At 41.1% G+C, this 26,559-nt stretch overlaps 2 protein-coding genes across 2 annotated transcripts; both read left to right on the top strand.

The window, feature by feature from the left end:
- Positions 1–1,426: 1,426 nt before the first annotated feature.
- Positions 1,427–6,659, top strand: LOC107774291 (LRR receptor-like serine/threonine-protein kinase HSL2). Its single transcript, XM_016593786.2, has 2 exons — positions 1,427–4,463; positions 5,977–6,659. The coding sequence occupies exons 1-2, from the start codon at positions 1,883–1,885 to the stop codon at positions 6,360–6,362; spliced, it is 2,967 nt and encodes a 988-aa protein (XP_016449272.1). The 5' UTR covers positions 1,427–1,882; the 3' UTR covers positions 6,363–6,659.
- Positions 6,660–9,310: 2,651 nt separating this feature from the next.
- Positions 9,311–9,796, top strand: LOC142177131 (uncharacterized). Its single transcript, XM_075245598.1, has one exon. It carries the CDS (start codon positions 9,311–9,313, stop codon positions 9,794–9,796), a length of 486 nt encoding a protein of 161 aa, XP_075101699.1.
- The last annotated feature ends 16,763 nt before the right edge of the window (positions 9,797–26,559 follow it).

Here is a 26,559-nt window from a genome sequence, read left to right as displayed (position 1 = left end):
AGTAAAAACAAGGGAAAACCTAATAAAACTAGCATCATTTTTAGTGCTTCTCTTTCCCATGTATGTATGCTCAATTTATCTTATAGCCTCAAATTAAGCAACGTAACAACTTTTCTAGACGATCTTTTTAGTTAAAAATTGTGTCGCTAGATTCCCAAGTAATATAATCTTGAAGAATTCGTACCCCTGTCTCCATAGATTAGGGGTGTCAATGGTTCAGTCCAGTCGGTTATTTTGTAAATTTTGTACCATACCAATTTTTCGGTTATTCATTATGTATAACCAAAATTAGACTTTTCGAAATCGTCCCAATTATATCGATTTCTCTTTGGTATCGGTACGGTTCGGTTAATTTTCGGTATTTTTTTCAAAAAGTCATGTAAAAGTCACTAGTAAAAGTAGAATGCAATAACATCTATACTTTTATAGGACTTAGCAAAACTCTCTAGACATTTTTACATTGTAAAGGGCGATGAATTAAGAAAATATGAAAGATGGCTAGAGTATAGATCCATCAACTACTCTACAATAGCGTAAAAGAAACTAAACAAATTAATATAAAGAAAATATAAATCACACGAGTGGAAAGATATTAATCAAACTGGGACTGAGACTGAAAAATAAAGTCTATAGAAGATTAAATATTCAAAAAGATAAACTTAAATCATACGAAAGGAAATATAATCAAAACATTGTAGTTTGCTACTCATAATTGCTATAATGCCTTGTGTCTTGCTAGTGAATATGCTGAAAATAATTTATTTTCGATGGAAGTGGCATAATAGGTTTGAGAATTATAATTTTGTGTTTATTATTTGCTGGCTTGTAATTGTTTTCATAATTCCAAAATCCATGGAAAAATTTAATGTTTTATTATTTTTAAACTTAATAATAAATATATTTTTCACATGTAAATTTATTCGGTACGGTTCAGTATTTTTTCGGTTTATTTTTATAAAATAAAAAACCTACCCTAATTATCGGTACAATTATAAATTTATATAAAAATCTACGATTTTATTAAAAGAAACCTAAAAATCAGTTTGGTACGGTACGATTCGGTCGGTTTAGTCGATTTTTCAATATCCATTGACACCCCTACATTAAACCCACAAACTCCACATCTAGTAAAATTCCATTCCCATTTCCAAACACACCTTATATTCGCTCGGTATAGAAATTTTATAATCTTGTTGGATAAAGGTCCCAACCTTACGAAATTAGTCAAATATGAAATGCCACATTATCTTTTGACTCCTTTTTTCTTCTTTAGTTGACTCTAAGAAAGGAAACTAAAAGCATCACTTCACCTTTTACTCCCACAATAATAAAGTAATTACTATAACCCTTTATATAATTACTTTCTTCCCTTTATTAATATAAATTGAAGATTTTGAGTCAGTCTTATTCATAGTAACTGTCTTATGATTACTATAGGAAGCTCAAAATTAGTGTTAGTGTCTTCGTCTCAACATCGTTTGACTTAACATAAAATTTTATAAAGAAAGTAGTAGATAATTTTGAAAATTGTAGGTGAATCTTAGAATATTTATGTGTGTGTACAAAACCTTGATTATAACATCCTGCTTTAAGTCGCAATAACACACTGTCTTGTTATCGCCATTAGAGTCCAACAATTAGCGTAGCTTTTTTCATGTGTGAACACTCATTTACACTCTCAGTACTCTTTCTTCTCCTTAAACCCTGTTTCCGTTACACTTGTAATCCATGCATAAATTTTCCCATCTCTTAAACTCTTATCTCCTCACCATCCAACCTCCATTTTCAGATTTTTGTGATTTATGATTTAATCATCAAAACAAACTCTTGCCTTTTTTAAGGACTTAGTTTCACCCGTAAGGGAGATTTCATTGTATTATCAATGGAACACACGAAACTCCAATTTCTGCTACTCATACAACTGTTTCTATTCATTATTCCGGCTAGTTGCTTGAACCGCGATATCGCCATTTTACTCCGGGTTAAGACAGGTCAGCTCGGTGACCCCAATGGATTGCTCTCTGATTGGAACGCGTCTGCTCCAAATGCGCCTTGTAACTGGACCGGCATTACCTGTGATCGTAAAACGCATAAGGTTGTCTCCATCGAGTTCACCAGTTTTGGAATCTCAGGTCATTTTCCGGCCGACTTCTGCCGGATTTCGACTTTGCAGAAACTCAATCTGGGCGATAACAGTTTCGGTGACTCTATTTCCTCTGACTCCTGGTCCCTATGTTCGCATCTGCACTTTTTGAATCTTTCTTTAAATTTCTTCGTTGGCAAGCTGCCGGAGTTTATAGCCAAGTTTGATAACTTGACCGTGCTTGATGTTAATTCAAACAATTTCTCCGGTGATATTCCGGCGAGCTTAGGCCGGTTACCGAGATTACAAGAGCTCGATATTGCCAACAATCTCCTTAATGGTTCAGTTCCTGAGTTCTTATCCAATCTCACCGAGTTGACTCGATTGGTCATTGCTCAAAATCCATTTAAGCCAAGTCCATTGCCTTCCTCAATTGGACGACTAGGTAAACTTCGAATTCTATATGCTCGGTTTGCGAATCTTATTGGAAATATTCCAGATTCCATTAAAGACCTGAAATCTATTCAGAATTTTGACGTGGCGATTAACAATCTAACTGGAAAAATTCCAGAAAGCATTGGAGAGCTGAAAACCGTAGAACAAATAGAGCTCTTTCAGAATAAATTTTCAGGTGAACTGCCGAACACGTTTTCGGGACTTGTTTCTCTGTTCAGGTTTGACGCTTCTCAGAATAATCTCACCGGAAAAATACCTGATAGCCTTGCCCGTTTGCCGCTGGTATCTTTGAATCTCAATGATAACAATTTAGAAGGCGAAATTCCAGAAAGTTTAGCTCTTAACCCGAATCTTACTCAGTTCAAGCTCTTTAACAACAAATTTTCAGGTACTTTACCTCAAGATTTTGGTATGAGTTCAGATTTGGATGAGTTTGATGTCTCTGGCAATAATCTCGAAGGTTCTTTGCCCCCCAATTTATGTTCCAGAAAGAAACTTAGGATTTTGAACCTGTTCGATAATAGGTTCAGTGGTTCAGTCCCTGAATCCTATGGGGAGTGTAATTCACTAACGTACGTGCGTATCTATAACAACCAATTCTCTGGTGAATTACCAACTGGTTTCTGGAGTTTTGCTGGATACACATTTCTTGAACTGAGAAACAACAACTTTCAAGGTTCAATTCCAGCTTCAATCTCCAATGCTCGTGGCCTAACAGAAATTCTCATCTCCGGTAACAAATTCTCCGAGGAATTGCCGGCGGGATTATGCAATTTGGAAGAGATTGTGATTATGGACATAAGCAAGAATCAATTATCAGGAGATTTGCCTTCATGTATCACAAAGATGAAAACGTTACAAAAGCTTGATCTTTCAGAAAATAGGATCACGGGTCAAATTCCCAAATTAGTTAGTTCTTGGACCGACTTGACTGAACTGAATTTAGCTAACAATCAATTGACAGGTGAAATTCCAGGTGAGCTTGGGACTTTGCCGGTTTTGACGTACTTAGACCTCGCTGGAAACTCGCTTTCCGGCGAAATTCCGTCGGAGCTGAGCAACCTCAAGCTTAACAAGTTCAACGTATCAAATAACAGGCTTGAAGGAAAAGTGCCACTTGTGTTTGATAATGATTTTTTCATCTCGGGTTTGCAGGGCAATCCGGATCTTTGTAGTCCGGATCTTAAACCTCTACCTCAGTGCCCAAGACCCAAAAGTATTAGCTTGTATTTGGTGTGTATTTTATCAGCTTTATCCGTCATACTTGTCGGGTCACTTGTTTGGGTCTTGATCAAGGCCAAAAAGTTGCTACCCATTCGGAGTAAGCGTAAAAGTGCATGGAGAATTACTGCATTTCAACGGGTTGGATTCACGGAGGGAGACTTGTTAGCTTCACTGACAAATGAGAATCTCATTGGAGCTGGTGGGTCTGGTCGGGTATATAGGGTCAAACTAAAAAACGGGCAGATGGTCGCGGTTAAGAAGCTTTGGGAGGCTAAACGGGAGAGAGAATCTGAGGAGGTTTTCAGGTCGGAGGTGGAGACTCTAGGGAGAGTCCGACATGGAAACATAGTAAAACTATTGTACAGTGGCATTGGTGACCACTTCAGGATATTGGTGTATGAGTACATGGAAAATGGGAGCTTAGGAGATGTATTACATGGGGAAAAAGGTGGCATTCTTTTGGATTGGCCAAGGAGATTTGGCATAGCAGTTGGAGCAGCTCAAGGATTGGCCTATTTGCACCATGATTCTGTTCCTGCAATAGTGCACAGAGATGTCAAGTCTAATAACATTTTGTTGGACGAGGATTTTAGGCCAAAAGTTGCTGATTTTGGGCTAGCTAAGGTAATGCAGCAGGACAGTGAGGAGAGTGATCAAGTCATGTCCCATATTGCTGGTTCCTACGGCTACATTGCACCTGGTAATATATTTTCCTTTAACCTTTTATTTTCTGTTAACTTATTGATGTTATTGAGCTATAGGTTCAATGACTGCTAGAAGTTCTCTAGTCTTCTTCGAATTATATACTCCATGTTAATAGAAAATGTATCGAGAGCATCTGGTGCTAAAGAAACTAACTTTTTTATAATATTGGACCGAGATAGGCATAAATATGTGATACGAGTAGTTAGAATTCATATAGCTAACGATAGACATGAGGGGTTGCTCTGACGGTCAACACCTTCCACCTACAACCCCAAGGTTGTGGGTTCGAGTCACCAAAGGAGCAATAGCTCCAACAAAGAGGATCAAAGGGTAATCAAAGGGGAGGGAATAAAAACATAATATATAGTTAACGATACTTGCTTGGAGATGAGACCTAATCGACGTTGTTGTTATTTCTGTGTTAACTTGTTGTTAAAGATATTTACTATAATATCTGCCTTGCTTGGAGATGAGACCTAATCGATGTTGTTGTTATTTCTGTGTTAACTTGTTGTTAAAGATACTTACTATAATATCTGCATCCTGTATATAAGGACATTCAAAATATTGTTTTTGATTTGATTTTTAGATGCTTTTATAAGATATGAGACCCGATTTTAATTAGAATAGATGTTTCAAACTTATGACTAGATCGGAAAGCTTATCAATCTCCATTTTGTTGCGGTATCCTGTCAGTACTCTTGCTGGAAACTCTGTTTCTGAAGTCTAAATTTCTATTTATTGCATGCTAATTCTTGTTTCTGAGTTTGACTAGGGATTTGTCAAAGTAAAATCAAAGAAATATCTGGCACGCCTTTTCTGAAGTCTGCACATTTGCTACATACTAATTAGTATATTGTATAATATTTAATTCTGTGTTTCAATATAGATTTTTCGAAGTAAAATCAAAGAAAGGTTGGGCACTCCGTTTCTGAAATCTGCATGACCATTTATTGTCTACTAGTAATATTTAATTCTTAGATCACATCATATCATTGAATGATTTTGTCACCTAAGGTTTGCTAACAAAGTTAAGATTTGATCAAAAGAATAAAAAAATAAGAGAGTTGTGTTCTGTCACCTAGTGTTTGCCAACACATTCAAGATTTGATCCAAAGATTAAAAATGAAAGGAACATGTGCCTAAATTATTATTTCTTATTTCTCTATTTATTAAATAAATTTGGTAACACCTTAAATTCTACTTGCTACCATAAATTCCACATTAGGCATACAATTTCATCCCTTTTGTAAAGTTGATCCTATGTGGTTTGTGACTGCCCATACTCCTTTCCACGGAAAAAGTAAGAAAAATACAGACCTACATCTTTGATGGAAAAAAGTTGATGGCGTCTTGATACTAGTGTAGAAAACATTTTGTTATGTTGGTCATGAACATGTAATGTTAGTGCTAAAGTTTTCTAAATATCTATGGATGCCAAACTGTATTATCCAAGGGTTCCAGGCTGCACCTTTGAACGTACACTGATTCTTTTTTCTCAATTGCAGAATATGCGTATACTCTGAAGATTAATGAGAAGAGTGACGTTTATAGCTTTGGTGTGGTACTGTTGGAACTAATAACCGGTAAAAGGCCCAATGACTCCTCTTTCGGTGAGAACAAGGACATGGTCAAGTGGGTGTTAGAGGTTGCAATATCGTCTAAAAAAGATGAAGGAAGTGGCCGTGTCACGGGCAGCAATAGTATTCTTGATTTGAACCAGCTAGTCGACCAGAGAATGAATCCGTCTGCAAGCAATTATGCAGAGATTAAAAAGGTTTTTGATGTGGCTTTGCTTTGCACTTCTTCATTGCCCATTAACAGGCCGTCCATGAGAAGAGTTGTTGAATTGTTGAAGGATAACAGTGTTGCTCGTTCTAAGTCAATCCGATAGCTTTTCACAGTTTATACATGTCCTTGCTTAAGTACTCTGATACTAGTGTAGACTTGTAGTAGGAAGTGTGAAGTTAGGTGTTTGTTGCTTAAAGTCTGCTTGTTGGGGCTTTGTTAAATGGATTCTGGCAAGATATTTAGGTTAATTGAGTTTGCTGCTCTGGTTTAACAAGTGCCCTGTAAGATACTCCAGTATACATGGTAGCTTAACTAAAAGTTTGCTGACCTGTAAAGCTCATGAGTAACGACCAAACATTGAGTTCTCGTTGCAACATAGTATGAACTTTACATTCATATACGAGTTTGTTCTGTGACCAAATGTTTGACTGAAATGGTGTTAAGTCCTTTATTAACAACAGGATGGGGGTAGCAACACACGAAATGTCAGTTATTCACTTCTTCAGTTACTCACTTAAAACACACAAATAAGCTCTTGTACTTGACTCACCGAAGACACGATCAGCAGCATGAGTGCTGATTATAACGCAATAATTTACATTTCCAGCTTCAATATAAGCATTTGTTCAGTTCTTCACTCTCCCTACAGTATATTCACTTTGATTGCATACGTTTTTCAAATTTTCATAAGGAAAGAAAGAATAGGTTTGTATGGGTCCAAATTTGGAAACTACGACAGTCACCGAATAAGACGAGGAATGAGATTATCACGGCGCAATGTCTGATGGTCGTCGTGGTGAATGACGACGACCAAGAGCGGTCAGTCGAAATAAGATGTCAACGGTAGTGTGAACTTAGTAGGAGACAGTAAGAAGATGTTTTTCGAATATTCTTTATGATTGTACTTTTTAGTGTTTCATGGGGGATTGTCCCTTATAAACATGAAGAGTTAGTAAAGAAAGGGGGCTCTGCCAAAAGACAAAAAACACTTTGTAAAAGATTCATCTGAGAGTAAATATAAGAGCAGCCTCGTTCATTGATTACACAACAAAAACATATATCATTATACGATATTGATAAGATCCAAAGATTCCACAATCATCTCATACTTATTCCCTTTTTGCGCCGGCTGCATTCATTTAGATCGATTGCGCATTTGAGTTGTTGCATTTATGAGCATTTAATTGATTCCAACATATTAGCTAACATCATTCATCTTGCTTATTTCCTTTATCACTTGATCTAGATTTTATTATTCTTAACTGAGATTCACCGTTCTTCCAACCATAAAATTGGTTTAATCGAAGGGTTTAACATCTTTTGATCAAACAATTTGACGTCGTTTGTGGGGAGATCTTTAGTTAAGATTTTAGTTTCATCTAGATCATAAAAAAGGATAGTCATCTCTTCCTAGCTTGGCATAAACTAATAATGGCAGGAAAAGGAGATGCAAGGTTAAAAGCGATAGCAGGTGTCACAACCAATATCCTGAACACCATCAACAAAGATGGCAGGGAAGACAACTAAAATGTGACACCAAACGTTACACCTAGGAGAGACGCTTCACCTCCCCCGCACGAAAGTGTAACTGCTTCGCGCGAAAAAGAAGCCTCCATGTCTTCAACAAGAGAGGCACCACCGACAGTAAGAAGACTACTGGAAGAGTGGCTAACAAGCACTCTGAACAACATACTTGATAAAACCACTCAAAGGGAGAATAGTGACATCGCACACATAGATGTCATGATGATCGCTGACGAACAAGATGCCCCCCGCATAGGTAACACTCATACTACTGTTAACGCAGGTAATGACACGCTCGCAGCCGTTCTAAAGAAAATGGAGAAAATGAAAAATGAGAATAAGGCACTCCGTGACCAGATGAAAGAGCATCAAGAAAGGGTCGACAAAATACCAAGCGCCCCAAAGTAGTTGCCAAAATGGGATGTAGGTCGATTCATCGTGCAACCATACAATGAGGAAGCAGCCCCCCACGCTATTCCAAAAACCTTCAAAATGCCACCATACATGAAGATATATGACGGTACTACAGACCCAGAAGATCATATCATCCACTACGTCACAGCCATAAAAGGCAACGATCTTTCGAAAGAACAAGTACCATCGGTGCTACTAAAAAAATTCTGCGAAACCCTAATAGGGGGAGCCCTAACCTGGTACTCACAACTACCAGCATGGTCAATAGCAACGTTCGAAGAAATGGCGGACAAGTTGATCACCGCCCATGCATGAGCTAAAAAGGCGGAAGCCAGGGTAAACGACATATTTGTCGTCAAGTAGATGCACGACGAGGACTCAGGGACTTCATACCCGGTTTAACATGGTGAGAATTAGCTTTCCAAATGTGTTAGAAGGGATCGCAGTAGCAACCTTCCAGAACGGATTAAGCATGAATGGGTTGAGAGCGACCAAAAAACTGTTAAGCAGGCTCACGAAATACCCTCCCACCACTTGGGAAGAAATCACAACGCCTACTGCGCCGAGGTAAGGGCCGATGAGTACAACCTCAACGGTCCGATCCAACGGCTGGCGTCAGTTCAAGCTGAAGCAAGGAAAGATCGTTGCAATGACGGTCGAAGAGATCAGTTGGGACCCCGTCTTGGCCGAGAAAGGCATCAGCCCTACATCAGGACATCTATCCCACCTCTGTGACACACAGATGCCCCTCCTTAACATACCGCGCCAAATTGAAACGAAAGAGGTATGCCACTGCTCTTATCTGCTCACAATTTTTGTATTTCTCCTTCAGAAATAGTGTACACACTAGAGAAATTTGGCACAAAGGTACAATGGCTGCAAAAGATGAAGTTCGACCCGAGCACTCGAAAGGCGAATGTTCTTTGCGAATTCCACCAGTAATGGGGTCATAAAACCGAAGATTGCATATGTTCGTGGCAGGAGGTAGTAAGAATGTTAAATTAGGGACACCTAAAAAAGCTTCTAAGCGACCAAGGACGAGCTAACTTTGCCTGCGGACTCGAACAACACCAGGGACCTCCAAAACCTCCCTCTCCCGCCCATACTATATAGATGATCATCGGCGGAGGCGATGACACAGAAATCAACCATGTAAAGTTCACCACCACACATAAACTCAAACGGTCGATCACTCATGAACAGTATGATGACCTCGAAGATAGTGTCATCTTTGATAAATCAGATACCGATGGTTTGTATTTCCTTCACTATGATGCTCTTGTTATCACTTTACGTATTGCAGATACTGATGTAAAAAGAATAATGGTAGATGACGGAAGCAGCGCGTGTATTATCCACCCTCGAGTCCTCATACAGATGAGACTCAGAGATAAAATAATACAGCGTTGCATAACACTAACAAGTTTTAATAATGCAGTCGAGCGAACTTCTGGAGAGATAGTGCTACCCGTTCTAGCTAGAGGAGTCACCCTGGAAACAACGTTTCACGTCATTGACCAAGATACAACCTACAACGCTATCATAGGGTGCCCATGGATACACGTATGCGAGCAGTTCCGTCAATTCTCTATCAAGTAATCATGTTTCCTACTCCATAGGGGGTATTCAGCATTTGGGGCAAACGACACATCACACAAGAGTGCTATCGCATAGCCTAGGATTGCGCACACACCCAACAACTAAAAGGGGCGAGCGCAGAAGCATAGCAATCAGCGATATCGGGAACCAAACTCGACGTACAGACAGACGTTATCAAGGATCCCAACATCGTAGAAGCCTCCGAGTCGACCATAGAAGATCTCAATCCCGTCCTACTAGACGATAATGACAGCACAAAAAAGGCTTATATCGGACACAATCACTCGGAACCAGGTAAGTTTCGTAAATGCTTAACTGACAATGCTGATTTGTTTGCCTTCTCCCATTCAGATATGCCAGGCATCCCGAAAGACATCGCCACACACAAACTGAATGTTGACCCCCTCTACCCGCTAGTGCGGCAAATGAGGAGAAAGTTTAACGCCGCAATCAACAAAAAAGTTGATAAGTTGCTCGCCAATGGCTCCGTCCGAGAGTCAAAATATCCCTAGTGGGTCGCCAATGTGGTCATGGTGAAGAAGAAAAATGGAAAGTGGCGGATGTGTGTTGATTTCACAGACCTAAACAAGGCATGCCCAAAAGACTCCTTTCCAGTGCCCCACATCGACCAGCTCATCGACGCAACAGCAAGACACGAGCTGCTAAGCTTCTTAGATGGCTACCTGGGTTACAACCAGTTCCTCATGGAGGAAGAGGACCAGGAGAAAACCACTTTCATTACTCACCAAGGAACGTACTGCTATAGGGTCATGCCATTCAGACTAAAGAATGCAGGGGCGACATACCAGAGGTTAGTCACCAAGATGTTCAAAGATCAACTCGGCAAAAAATGCAAGTCTATATCGATGACATGCTGGTTAAGTTAAAAAGGAAAGAAGACCACATTGATTACATGAAGGAAGCCTTCGACATATTAAGGCGGTACGGTATGAAATTGAACCCCGAAAAATGCGCCTTTGGCGTAACCTCAGGCAAATTCCTCGGTTTCCTGGTGTCACAAAGAGGCATCGAGGTCAATCCATATCAGATTAAGGCCATCAAGGGAATACCGGAAACGTTAACCAGCAAAAAGCAAGTACAAAAATTGGCAGCTCGGATAGCTGCCCTATCAAGGTTCATTTCACGGTCATCGGATAGGTGCAATAAATTTTTCAATGTGCTAAAGAAAGACAACGGGCTCCAGTGGAATTCGGAATGTGTCGACGCCCTAAAAAAATTGAAAACATACTTGTCGTTTCCGCAATTAATCGCCAAGGCAGATCTAGGTGAATGCCTCCTTGTCTACCTCGCCGTCTCCGAAGTCGCGGTAAGCGCGGTAAATGCAGTTTTGGTCTGCAAAAACAAAGGTATGCAATCTCCGATTTACTAAATCAGTAAAACCTTAGTTGATGCTGAAACGAGGTATCCCCACCTCGAAAAATTAGCTCTGGCATTGATCATAGCTTCACGGAAGCTTAGACCATATTTTCATTGTCACCCCATAAAGGTGGTGACGACTTTCCCCCTCAGGAGCATCCTACAAAAAACCGAACTGTCAAGTAGATTGGCCAAATGGGTCATATAATTGAGCGAGCACGATATAGCATACGAACCACGAACTGTAATAAAATCGCAAGTACTCGCCGATTTTGTCGCTAACTTTAGTGCAGAAATACTACCCGAGGTCGAGCAAGAAGCACTTTGCACCTCCCCTGGATGACCCAACCTCTGGGTCCTCTGCTTCAACGACGCATCTAATACGTCGGGATCTGGATTGGGACTCGTACTTGAAGTCCCAACAGGAAAAGTGATTCGCTAATCCGTATGGTCCCGAAATGACTAACAATGAGGCCGAGTATGAGGCCGTAATTGCAGGACTGAAGTTGGCCCTAAAGTATGGTGCACGACGAGTCATCCTCCACTACGACTCTCAACTCATTCTAAACCAAGTTACTAGGACTTTCCAAATGAAGGAACAGAGGCTACAAAAATATCAAGCAAAAATCCATAAGCTACTACCGGAATTCGACGAATGCCGATTCGATCAGATACCCCAGGCACAAAACATCGAAGCAGACGGCCTCACCAAACTGGCCGCATCAACCAAAAATATCAGCAAGGAAAACATGGTCACCCTCATCCACTCATCAATAGACCATGTCGAGGTACATTCTATAAATTTAACTTGGGACTGGCGCAACCGCATCATAACATATTTGCAGGAGGAAACACTCCCACAAGACAAAAAAGAAGCCAAAAAGCTTTGAATACAGGCGGCCAAGTACAGCCTCAGAAATCACAACCTTTACAAAAGGACGTTTGAAGGCCCTTTGGCCAAATGCCTTGGACCAAATTAAACAAGGTGTGTACTCGAAGAAGTACACGAGGGCATTGCGGTGCCCATACAGGAAATCGAGCCCTCGTTAGATGCCTTATTCGTTCAGGATACTACTGGCCCACCATGAAAAAAGAAGCTGCGTATTACGTCAAAAAATGTGAGCAATGCCAAAAGTATGCCTGTATGATACACCAAGCGGGCAAACTCCTGCACTCCGTCACTTCTCCATGGCCATTTATAAAATACGGAATGGATATCGTCGGACCCCTCCCAGCAGGGCGAGGTAAGATACGCTTCCTTTTTGTTTTAACTGATTACTTTTCCAAATGGGTGGAAGCAGGTGCGTTCACCCAAATACGCAAATAGTAAGTCATCGCATTCATCTGGAAAAACATCATATGACGCTTCGACATCCCCAAAGAAATCAGTTGTGATAATGGACCTTAGTTCATTGGGAAAAAGACGACCGAGTTCTTCGAAAAATGGCGCATCAAGCAGATACTCTCCACACTATATCATCCCGCCGGCAACGGTCAAGCAGAATCCTCCAACAAAACAATATGGAATATACTAAAGAAAATGCTCGAGGACGCCAAAGGGCTATGGCCGAAACTGCTACCAAAGGTGTTATGGGCCTACTGCACCACACCAAAAACTAGCATAGGTGAAATGCCATATTCATTAGTCTACGGGACCGATGCCATTATACCCATTGAGGTCGGAAAATCTAGATTGAGATACGCCAATGAGAGTGGACCGAACAACGACGAAAATAGAATACAAGACCTGGACGAAGTGGAAGAACGGAGTGATATGGCTCACGTAAGGATGATAGCCCAAAAACAACAAGCAGAAAGGTACTACAACAGGATGGCCAAAATACGACCACTCAGAGTCGGAGACTACGTCCTCAAGGCCAAAACACAAGCTACTAAAGACCCAAATGAAGGAAAATTAGGAACCAGCTAGGACGGGCCATACAAAATCACAGCAACAACAAGCAAAGGAGCATTCCAACTAGAAACAATAGAAGAAAAACTACTACAAAACAACTGAAATGTCGCCCATCTCAAATACTTCCAATTCTGAAAAACGACACCACCTAAGTCGTACTCTTTTTCCCTTACCTGGGTTTTGTCCCAATCTGGCTTTCTCGGGGGGGTTAACAAGGCGATGAGGGTGATGTCTCGAAGTTCAGGGCCTAGTTCATCGCCCGGCCTACCGACGACATCCCCAGGCCGAGCAATGAAGGGACTAGATACAATGAAACTTCAATGTATGAACGGAATCGACATATATCTCCAATGTATGAAGAACTTTTAATATATGAACAAAATCGACATGTATTTCCAATGTATGAATGAAACCGACCACCAGCAAATGAAATAAAACCTCCATTGATATTTTGCAATAAGGATTTCGACACCCCTACGGCTAAGGCCGTCACCAAGGAAAAGAGTTCGATACCACTCGAACCACGACGAGTTAACATTTTGACATCAACTCAAAATAACACCCCTACGGCTAAGTCCATCGCCATAGAAAAGAGTTCGATACCGCTCGAACCACGACGGGTCAATATTTTGACATTTACTCGTAATAACACCCTTCGGCAAAGGCCGTCGCTAAAGGTAAGAGCTCGACCTTGCTCCAATCATTCAATAGCCGATAACACATAAATTACTTGACATCCGACATCGTCCTGACTATGATAAAATATCATGCAAGGCTGGGTAGCCCAGGGCACCCCCGCAACAAAAAAACACACAACAAGAAAAAGATTCAGAGGTACACAATAAAAAGTAACTGCTCCATTACAGCTGATACATTACAAAAGTTTTTTACAAAGGGCTCAGGGATGTCCCCACAAAAATAGCAAAACGAAAATAAATACAACCAAGTCCTACGCCACATCACCCCCCGTAGCATACTCCTCATTGTACCAAGAATCGAAGGCGAGCTTGTTCGCATCGTCATAATCGACATCATCTCCACCAGGCGTGCCGGGGTCATAACCACATGCCTCTTGAGCAGCACGTGCTTTAATACGCACCTCTTAGAGTTCTGCCTCAGATACTTTCCCATCGGCACGAAGAGACTTATACACGTTAAGTTGAGCTTCGGCATGAACCCACATCTCATATAAATCTTGTGGCACAACAGGGTCGGCTGAAGCATGAGAGGTAGAGGGTTGCAACTGCCATCGCACATCCTCCGACTTTTGATTGAGCCCGTCACGGAATAGCTGAAAGTCGATGTCTTGAGTGAATAGATCGGCCAACTCATGATGTTCGGTGCGGTACTCCTTATATTTGAAGGACACCTTCCCAAAAATGGCCGTCCTCCGCCTATCCCTACGTTCACGCTCGATCTCCATGAGGAGGGTCTAGTATGCAAAGCAAGTTCAAAACAAAGAGCGGGTTAAGGACATAAAAAAAATCCAAAAACGAAAATAAAAGAGAGAAACATTTACCTACAGAACCATGCCGGAAACGCTTTGTGATAACTCTACATCGCTCATTGCCATAAGTGTCTCACTCTCGCCAACAAATCATAGTCTACAGGGATGACTATGTGTCAATCAGGGCCTTCTATCCTTACCTCTACGTGAGTGCTGCTCCAAATAGGCTCGCACATCTTCCCGGTCGATGTCCGAACCTGAACCATCGTCCCCGACATGCTTAACTCCGCCCCCTTTGACGGTAGATGATGCACCACCCTTGACGAATCGTACAGATCCCCCCTTGGTATATTTCTTCGGTCGGGGGGATTGATCGGGTCCAACCCTATACCACTATAGAGTGGTAAGAGCGGTCGATGTAACTTTTACTCGAGAAGGTCGGGATCGAATCCACATGGAGCTAATATAATGTTTGGAGTTGGATTCCTATCTAATCTAGCAGTGTGTATTGCTCTTGATTGCACTTCCAATCATACTTGTTTGTTTGTTACTTCTAATTTTAATACTAATAATGCACGAAATTAAACTAAGTGGATATTTTTGTAGGGCTTTCTAAATGGGTAAAAAGGCACTAAGAAAGTGACTTACTCTTAGGCGAGTATCTAATGGGATCTAAAACTTAGGGCAATAATGTTATATTTGGGATCGTGATATAGCCAATGCACGAAGCTACTCACTTTACACCTCTCGGTAGTAAGAGTGACTTTGTCCTAATTGGCTTTCTCAAGCCCAATTGGGTGTTCAATTTGTGCAAGCAATATTGTCTTAAGTCGGGTATTACTATCTCTAGGTTTAACCCTTTAATTGGGGCTATCAATCTCTTGAATACACCCCAATTTATTGTTGGCCTGAATTTCCTAGACTTAAGATCTCTTTCTCAAGAAGAGACTAAGTCAAAAAGGCACAAATTAGTGTTTGCAACCACTAATTCAACATAGAAAGCATAAATCAAGACAAATATCAATCACCCATAAACATCTAAGCCCTAAAATAAGAGACCCATTAAATACCCACACTATGATTGAGCCACAACCCTAACTAATGGGTTTAATTGAAGAAGAAATCATAAATGGAGATGAAGAATAACCCATAAAATGTAACTACAAGATAAGATTCTAAGATTAATTGCTAAACAAGCTACAAAATTACTCAAAATAGGTAAAATACGGCGTTCACGTGCTCAACTAAGATAAGATGACCTAAAAAATCTGAAAAAGAAGTATTTATACACAGCTAAATTTTTCGAACAAAAATGCCCCTGACGGAGGTACTGCTGATAGAGAAAAATGGACCATTGCAGTGGTGAGGCTACCGTGGCTGCATAAAATCAACTGCAAACTGTGGTCTTCTAGTTTTAACTTTGGACTCTCTGAATCTCTTCTCCGTGGACCACGGTAAAAGGACCGATGTCGCGGTGGAGGCACCGCTGCTGCATAAAATCACCGCGGTCAGCGGTGACTTGAGAAGTCCATAATTGCATCTCTATGAATCTTTCCATCGCGGACCGCGATAAAAGGACCACTGTCGCGGTAGGTCCTCCCCGTCTGCAGTTGGTTTTTCGCTCTAGCTCTCAGTTGACTTGGCTTTGAACTTGTGCAGGTTTCACTCTTTTTTGAGTTGGTTATGACATCATTGTCTCTTTTTGACCCAACACTGCAAACAAGCACAACAAGTTAGCTTTTGGGAATACTTGTACACACTTCTAATCCAAAACTCAAGCAAAAGGAGCATAAAATAGACTAGAATCCCTAGTTATCAACTCCCCCAAACTTAAGCTTTTGCTTGTCCTCAAGCAAACAAAGTAATTCCCACCTTGTAAAGATAAAAGAAAGGAAAATTTAGCTATCCTAAAGTAACCTCATCAAGAATCAATTGGGACTAACAATTACCCTCAACTCAAATGCATTATCAACAATACACAATCTTTTAGCACCATGGCTATAGTGCGACAAAAAAACATCAAGAGTTGACTCAACTCATCAAGGAAACTCTTTCTGTTACATTGGTCGTTGTAGAACCCAAACTCATACTCCTCAACTCTCCATAAGCAAACCTCACTTTTAGATTGTAGCACTCAGAATGAGAATTGTGGAAAATACACTCATCTCTCTCAAAAGAAGGTCATAAGTCCAGCTCTAATTACCATAAGCTTGCCCCTTATGTGAGTCATCACTAATGTAAGCTCACCCGACTCAAGATCATATAGGGATTTTGTGGGAATGTAATGAAGGCTTTTGGTTCAGGGTAGGATATATTAGTCTAAGAAGATTTCATCTACCTTTAAGCACTTCATTTGCTTCATTTTGGCACACATTTTATTGACTCTTTGAGTCGTTTACTTTTCTTTAGGGGCTAGAGAGACACACTGTCACTCTCTCTTGCTCATTTCAATCTTTTTTCTCCTTTCTAATCTTTACATGTATTTTATCTTTTGCTTTTATTGAATCCCTTCATTTCGTCCACATTGTTGACTTTCTTTTTGACTTTTTGGATTTTCTTTCTTTTTCTTTTTGCCTTTCCTTTTCTTAATTTTGTACCTTTTATCACTTTTGCATTCCTCGTCTTTCCCCCCAAACTTATGCTTTTGCCTTGTGCTAAGGAAAGATAGGGTGTCAAGAGAGGATCATTTCAAAATGGATAAAGGCTTGTATCATGGTTATTGAAAGAATAAGGGCTATGGATCAACGGGGTTGACTAGGGATATCATCATTGGTAGGCTATGGATGTTTTCAAGTCTCAATTAGGATCAAGGAGAGCCTATAATCACTTCTCAAGTCGAGCTTCACTTAGGATTTCGCCTAGACAAACATTGATGGCAAGTTCCTAGACTTATTGGCACGGGACTTGGACTTGCAAATCAATACCTCACCATACAAGCTATAGGATTGCTAAATAAATAGAGTCGAGGGCCCACAACAACCTTAGCTAAGATTTGAGCAACACAAATGGTTCCGAGAAACCACTCGATGATTGTTTAGCCAACACTAGAGTCTCAAGGTCACAATTATCACCATCCTATACACACAAATTTGTTTTTAACCATAAGATCAAAGGTAAATGTGTTAGGCCCAAGTGAAGCTTTGCCTGAGGCACCATTGCTCACTAACTACTATTTACACAAAAAAGAAAAGAAAAACAGACTCAAACCCTTAAGAAGGTTGTCATGCCATCCATCATTGGGAAGAGCCACCCGGTTCACACAAACTCCACTTTGGAAAGAACCGTGGCGTTAAGAAAATCAAAGGCTTATTGATCACAAGAAATTGTAAAATAAGAAGCTACAAACCGAAAAAGAAACTACTAAATGAAATAAGAAGCTATACTATTAAGGAAAATTTCCAAAGAAGCTATAAAGAAAAGTGCAGAAAGTAAACTAAATATCTGTAATAGGGGGTTTATATGAATATACATAAGAGGGAATGAATATATACATGAGAGAGTAAATTTATATAGACCAAGATAAAAAAATACGAAAAAAGAAATAAAAGGTAAAGTCATATACATACCAAAAATGAAAAATAAGCACAAAGAAAGAAAATAGTGTCATAATTACAAACCAAATCATCAATGTAGGGACACCCTCTCAAATGAAAGCTAGCATTGTCCTCAATGCTAAGTAACCAAAAATAACCTCAAAAAGATAGATAGAGAGTAAAGAAAACTCCCTATGGATCCTCTGTCTATATGGGGTGTTGTGGCTGGGTGCCCGGATCAGCTATCTCGGGGTCCTGTGGCTGGCCAGAAGCAACCCCCTCAGTCTTCTCAAGCTCAATCTCTACATCATCCACCTGGGGCATCACTCTCCTCCTCTTGGGTGCTCTCTCAATTTCCTGCTCCTGAACCTGCTCTATCTGAGCCGATGGAGGCTGATCATGCAATAGTATCTCCAAGGGTAGGTGATCAGCTGCCTTCATCTTCTCCACCTCTCCCCTCAATTCCTTAACCAACTCCTTCGAGGCCAGAGTCTTATTCAACTTCTTTGTTGACTTTCTCAGCTTCTTTGTGTTTGCCTTCAATTGCTAGAGCATCCATTATCAGATTTTGGTTCTCCAAGAGCTTCTTCTGGTTGTCCAGAAGCTCCTTGAGAGACTCCTCTACCGAAGCTGGCACTTGTGGCAGTGGGGGCACTGACTGGGCTTCCACTGAACCAGATAGCACACACAGCTTAGAAGTTACTACCTACATCCATTTGTTGATACTGGAGAGTGTTTGGCTCAATCTGTGGGCAGTCAATGGGTATTCTGAGGAGGATGGAATATCTGGAGGCAAGGAGGTATATGGTCCGGAGGCAGGATCTAGTATAGCAGTGGAAGGCTGAGAAGTAGTGGCTACCACTACTGGCTCTTCAGATTGGCCAATAGAAGTAGTGGCTTTGCCCTTGGATTCCTTGGCTTTGGGGTTGTCTGGACCCTTGAGGTTGTACCATGAAAAGGGCATCTTGGGTTTCACCTTCACATCAAAGTTTCTTTTCTCCACCTCCCGATCTTTCAAGTACATGGTAAGGAAGTTCGGGAAGGGTATGATCTACCACCCTCATTGAATACCCTGGTGATCACCCTAGACATGACATTCCCGATATTGATCTGGAACCCCGCCATAATAGCCGCCACTAATATTTCCCAAGAGATCGACAAGGTGTTTTTATGGGTAGTGGGGTCTAGCATGCTGCATACAAAAGTCTCCCAACCTTTCGCCTCAAAGTTTAGGATTTTCCTCAAGATAGGAACCCATGTTGTCAACCATGCTGTTGTGGTGTCCGGGATAGCCAGGTATGATGCCAACGACGGGCGGGATGCCTCATCCATCGCCACCTTCTCCAAATATAATGTCTCATCTTCATCATTGAAGCCCAGGTATTCATTGATTGTTTTCCTATCAAACTTCACTTTCAAGTTCCGCACCTTAGTCACTTTTGTATCCTTCTTGATGTGGGAGGCATTGGCATAGAACTCCTTACTAAGTGCTTATTTGCATCAGACACCCTACTAGTGAAATAATGCCATCCTACGCGGTCATTGAAATGCTACTTCACATTGGGGTTGTGAGGCAGAAGATCCCTCTCTATGAACTGGTGCTCATGAATAAGTGACCCTAGAGGCCACCACTCTCGAAACTTGTGATATGCCAGCTCACTAACAAACCTCCTTTGCCACACTTCAAGGTTTCTAGTTCTTTCTACACCCCCAGTTTTGGGTCACACCCCCTTACCCTAACATCTACATCATGTCTAGGTGACGAAGGTGTAGGTGAGGTTGAAGTTGAACTATCAATGCTCTCTGCTGATCCATCAGACGACTCAGAAGAAATAAGAACAGAAGCATGAGCAGTAGGAGAGGTTAGAGGTGTAGGTATATCTCTCAACCTATGCCTCTCCGAGAAGTCAGGTACATATTCTAGCACTGAATCAGACATTGATACCTCCCGGGAGGGCACATACTCACTTCCCTCAAAATGGGAAGCATCTCTATCTGCAACTCGGATGCTCTTCCTCATTTCCCTAATTGATTTCCGAACTTCTGGGGTCAATTTAATTTGTCCTCGTCCCCTATCCCGGGAGGACTCTGCTCTACCCTTTTGTTTGTTACTGCCTCCTCTAGATTTAACCATTGTCTGCAAGTATAATCAGTTGGAAATTGTTAGTGCAAATACTAGAAGAAGCAGTGCAGAATATCAGTTAACAGTGCAAGAACAAAACATCAGAACGCGGACCGTGAAAAAAAGGATCGCGGCCGCGAAGGCAGCACCACGGACAGTGGAAAAATGTATTGTGGCCGCTGAGGTGTGGGATTCAGACAACCCACTCTCTGATCAATAGCACCACATATCGCGAAAAAAGGAGCATGACTACGATAGTTGCACTGCTGTCCGTGAAAAATCCACTGTGGCCGCAGACCCTCAAATGTACCTCTCTGAACTTTATCATCGCGGACCGCGGAAAATCTATCGCGGCCGCGGAGAGGCACCGCTATCAGCAGAAGTTGCTACCACTGACTGCGGTTATCAGGACTTAACATTCTCAGATCAAACAAATGACCACGGACCGCGAAAAATCAACCGCGGCCGCGGAAGGCAAACTAGGGCTCAGCAAACCTAGGGTTTCTACTTTTTCGTGCATTCTAGCAATAAAATCAACATTATCAATCCCACTATGTGTTCCGTAATCAATTCTAACTATTTTAAACCTAATCTAGTTCCTACTACAGGACCCTATGCCAAAATTAAAAGAAAAAGAAGAAGAAGAAGAAGAAGAAGAAGAATAAGAAGAAGTAAGAACTATCAATTAAAAGAAAATAAGAATAAAATTAAAGACTAAAGATTGATTTGGAATTACAGATGCGAAATGTGAGACAAATGAAGTTCAGTTCTTGTGTTTGTGCAAATTAGGGCATGGATGAACAGTGTTCTATGTTGTTTGAGAATGCAATGAGCGAAAAGCGTAAAAGGGGCCCTGAGGTTCTATTTATAGACAAACCCTGGGACCCACACAATCTTACCTACCGCGGCCGCGGTAAATGCACCACGGTCCGCGATTGTGAAGTTCAGAAGAGCTGCAGTTTTGAGACCACCACCTCAAAAGGTTCACTCCATTTTGACTTAAGTTTTCCCAGAAACAGTCGTAACCGGGAGTTGAACAAGAGAACCAAATCACCCACTTTGAACTCCTTGCCACGCGCATACTTGTCATGTAAGTACTTCATCTTGTCCTTGTACAAGGACAAGCTGGAATAGGCATGAAACCAGAACTCATCAAGCTCATTCAGTTGCTCCACCCGGAGATTTGCTGCAACATCCCATTCAAGATTCAACCTTTTCAAGGCCCACATGGCTTTGTTCTCTAACTCTACCGGGAGATGACAAGCTTTCCCAAATACCAACCAGTACGGAGACATGCCAATCGGAGTCTCGTAAGCAGTTCTGTAAGCCCACAAAGCATCATCCAATTTCCTTGACCAATCAGTCCTATTTGCATTGATGGTCTTTGACAATATGCTCTTAATCTCCCTGTTGGAGACCTCAACATGCCCACTATCTTGAGCATGGTAAGGGGTAGAAACCTTGTGATTGACATCATACTTTGCAAGCAAAGTGTCAAATGCCTTATTGCAGAAATGAGACCCTCCATCTCTAATGATTGCTCTAGGAATGCCAAACTGAGTAAAGATACTCTTTTTGAGAAAAGCCACAACACTCCGGGCCTCATTATTGGGTAAAGCCATGGCCTCAACTCACTTGGAAACATAATCAACGTAAGGGTGTATTGTGGGCCGGGCCCAGCTGGGGACCGGCCCGGGACCGCATGCCAAACGGGCCAAATGGGTCGGTCTCTAGCGGTGCAAAAGCCCATAGCGGGCCAGTCCTTACCAAAAAGCCCACAAGCCCAGGACCGTTTAGCCCGAGACCGACAGGCGGGCCTGGGCCAGTTCAACCGGGCCAAACGGGGCCAATGGCTACTTTTAAAATTTTTATTTTTTTTAAAAAGGGACAATGGTCAGATATTTAAAATGTAGTTGTTGGACTGCATTTTTAGCCGTTTGGCACTTTCAAAAATAGCCATTTGACCCCCAAACTTTTTATAATTACACGTTTTCCCTATTCTCAACTATAAATACCCCCTCACTCTTTCATTTTACGCACCAATTCATCAATCTCTCTCATTTCTCAAACTCAAATTGAAGTATTCAAGTCTTCACTCATCTCTCGTTTCTCAAACTCCAATTCTTAATTCAAGTTAAATCATGCCCGGTGATTCTAGATTGCACCCATTTGTTTTGGAACACTTTAATGTGGTAGAAGAAAATGAAGAAGTTTACATAATAAAGTGCAAGAACTGAGGTCGAGTCTACACTCGTCGTCGAAAGGAGGGCACAGGCTCTTTAAGGAGGCATATAAAGAGTTGTCTTGCGCGTTCTCCAGACATTCGTATTTAAGATTTTAAGTTGATTTGAGATAATTTGTGTTATTTTAAAATTATTAGACGTATTATGCTTAATGTTCTAGTTTCTTAGATTAATTTGAAGTATTATGTTGAAGGTATTGAACTTTAATTTGAAGTATTAAATGTAAACTTTAATTTGCAGCTTTGATACCGAGTATTAAATGTAAACTTTAATTTGAACTATATCTATAGCTTATATATATATATATATATAAACTATATATACGTCTAACACAATATATATATATATATATATATGGGTTACGCATAGACCTTTTTTCACGAAGTTTTTCATCAGTAACTTCTTTTAAAAGCTCTATTACATTGTCTGATACAATAGTTTTCATATTTAAATCTTGAAATTGTGATTGCAATTTGTAAAATTCATCATCATCACAAGTAAAATTATCACTTTTGCAATTAGTGCAAGTATTATCAATATCTTTACCACTATCAGATAAATCAATTAAATCAATTTCAGTTTCAGACTCAGTTTGAGAATAATATCAGATTCATACATATAAACTCTCTCTCTCTATATATATATATACATATATATTTGTAGATATATATATATTATAGATATAGATATAGTATATATATAATATATATAAGCTATATATTATATAAGGCAATATATAATTATATATACATACTATATATACTATATATATTTATATAGCTATATATAAGCAATTTATATTAGTATATACATATATAGTTTACAAGAAATTGTCTTAGATAAAAAAAATAAAAAATAGCCCGGAACAAAAAAGCCCGTTTAGGCCCGCGGGCCCGGCCCATTGCCCGGGACCATGTAGGCTTAGGACCGCAGTGGGCCGGTTCCACTCATTTGGCTTGTTAGGCCCGGGCCCTCCAAAGCCCAGCCCTCCAAAGCCCAGGCCCGGACCACAATATAGCCTTAAATCAATGACCACCAGAATGTATGTGTTGCCACATGAACTCACAAACGGACCAATGAAATCAATGCCCCACACATCAAATATGTCAACCTCAAGAATAGTGGTGAGAGGCATCTCATCCTTCTTTGAAATTCCACCTGCTCTTTGACACTCATCGCATTTCTTCACAAGCTCACCCTCATCCTTGTACAATATAGGCCAATAAAAATCACAACTAAGCATATTTGAAGCTGTCCTCGCCCCATCATGATGACCACCGTAGGGAGAGGAATGACAAGCATCCAGAATACTCATTTGCTCCTCCTTCGGAACACATCTCCGGATCACACCATCATTACATATTTTGAACAAGTAAGGCTCATCCTAGTAGTAGTCCAAGCTATCCCGTTTAAGCTTCTTCCTTTGGGTAGAAGAGAGCTCATACAGAACAATACCGACCACAAGAAAGTTGGCAACATCCGCAAGCCAAGGCATGCTATTCACAGATACAGAGAGGAGTTGCTCATCAAGGAATGAATCATTAATTTGAGGCCATCACAAGGCCTACCCTCCTCCTCCAAGCGGGACAAGTGGTCTGCCACTTGGTTTTCACACCCTTTCTGGTCCACAATCTCAAGATCAAACTCTTGAAGCAATAAGACCCATCTCATCAACCGATCTTTGGAATCCTTCTTCGTCATCAAGTAGCAGAGTGTTGCATGGTCGGTATGAACTATCACCTTGGCACCCATGAGATAAGGCCTAAACTTCTCCATTGCAAACACAATTGCTAACAACTCTTTTTCCGTCACCGTGTAATTCACTTGAGCATCATTCATTGTTTTTCTTGCATAATACACCGGGTGAAACATCTTATTCACTCTTTTACCCAAAACTGCTCCTACCGCAACATCGCTTGCATCACGCATGAGCTCAAGAGGTATGCTCCAATTGGGTGTGGTAATAATGGGAGTGGTTGTCAATTTGTACATAAGGAGTTCAAAAGTTTTCATACATTCCTCATTAAACACGAACTTGGCATCCTTTTCCAATAACTTGCACAAAGTGTTCACTACCTTAGAAAAGTCTTTGACGAATCTTCGGTAGAACCCCGCATGCCCAAGAAAACTCCTAACCCCCTTGACTGAAGTAGGAGGAGGAAGCTTTGAGATCACTTCAATTTTAGCCTTGTCCACCTCTATGCCATGCTTTGAGATCTTATGGCTGAGGACAATGCCCTCCTCGACCATAAAGTGGCATTTTTCTCAGTTAAGCACAAGATTGGTCTCTTCACACCGGGCCAACACCTTGTCAAGATTCTTCAGACATTCATTAAACGAGTCACCCACAACACTGAAATCGTCCATGAACACCTCCAAATGTCCTCCACTATGTCGGTAAATATGACCATCATACACCATTGGAATGTAGCCGGTGCATTACACAAACCAAATGGCATCCTAGAAAAGGTAAAGGTGCCATACGGACACGTGAAGGTGGTTTTCTCCTAATCTTCCAGAGTAATCAATATCTAGTTGTAACCTGAGTACCCATTTAGTAGAAGGCACGCCCATCAAGTCTATCTAGCATCTGGTCAAGAAAGGGCAATGGAAAGTGATCCTTTCGGGTCACTTTATTCAGCTTGCGGTAGTCCATGCACACCCTCCATCTGGTGACAGTCCTGGTGGGAATCAACTCATTTTGCGCATTAGTAACCATAGTCATACCACCCTTCTTCGGCACACATTGCACCGGCGAAGTCCAAGAACTATCCGAGATGGGGTACACAACCCCTGCATCCAACCACTTGATAACCTCCTTTTTGACAACCTCTTGCATAGACTCATTCAACCTCCTTTGATGTTCCACAGAGGTCTTGGCATCATCTTCAAGAATAATCTTGTGCATACAAAAGGCAGGGCTTATCCCTCGGATATCAGCTAGAGTCCATCCAATTGCCTTCTTCTGTTTTTGGAGCACCGCCAATGTGGCATGTACTTACATATTAGTAAGACAAGAGGAAAGAATTACTGGCAAAGTTAAACTAGGGCCTAAGAATTCATACCTGAGGTGCGGAGGCAAAGGCTTCAACTCCAGAACGAGAGGTTCCTCAATTGAGGTCTTTGTTGGTGGAGTCTTTCTATTCTCAAGATCCAAAGAGAGCTTGCGAGGCTCATAAGAGTAATATCACATTCCATGCAAAGCATTGACACACTCCACCCGACTTTCATCCTCATTCACATCAAGGTTCAACAAAATCGCTTCTAGAGGGTCCTCCACATTGATAATTGCACTAGTATCATTAACTATCACTTCCATGACAAGATCCACGAAAGAGCACACTTCAGTACTGTTTGGCTGCTTCATTGATTTGCACACATGAAAGACCACTTTTTCATCACCCACTCGGAAGGTGAGTTCCCCTGCTTCCACATAAACCAAGGTCTTTCCAGTTGCAAGGAAAGGTCTTCCCAATATGATCGAACCTCAAAGTCAACCTCGCAGTCCAAGATCACAAAGTCAGCAGGCAAAATGAACTTGTCCACCCGAACAAGAACATCATCAATAATACCGAGCGGCCTCTTCATTGTTCTATCCGCCATTTGCAACCTCATTGAAGTAGCCCTCGGTTTACCAATGCCCAAAGTTTTGAACATGGAGTAAGGCATCAATTGATACTTGCACCCAAATCGCACAATGCCTTTGCGGAATTCGCACTTCAAATGGTATATGGAATGGTGAAAGCGCCAGGATCTTTAAGCTTTGCATCCATCAAGTGCACAATTGCACTCACTTGATGTGTTATTTTGATGGTCTCACAATCCATGGATCTCTTTTTAGTCACCAAGTCTTTCATGAACTTGGCGTAACACGGTATTTGCTCAAGAGCTTCCACCAAAGGAACATTGATTGATAAGCTCTTCATCATGTCAATAAATTTCCTAAATTGGTTCTCATTCTTTTGCTTCGCAAGCCTTTGCAGGTAAGGTGGAGGAGTCCTTGGCAAGAGAGCCTTAGCCTTGGGCACTACTATTTCCGGTATGTCTATTACGTGTTCTCTAGACGGGTTCATGTCATCTTGAGTCTCCACCTCATTATCATTCACATCAATCCTCACTTCCGCAT

The sequence above is a fragment of the Nicotiana tabacum genome, chromosome 3 (assembly GCF_000715075.1).
Source record: "Nicotiana tabacum cultivar K326 chromosome 3, ASM71507v2, whole genome shotgun sequence".
Taxonomy (NCBI): domain Eukaryota; kingdom Viridiplantae; phylum Streptophyta; class Magnoliopsida; order Solanales; family Solanaceae; genus Nicotiana; species Nicotiana tabacum.
Note: the sequence above shows the minus strand (reverse complement) of the source record. Positions and strands in the feature narration are given on the sequence as shown.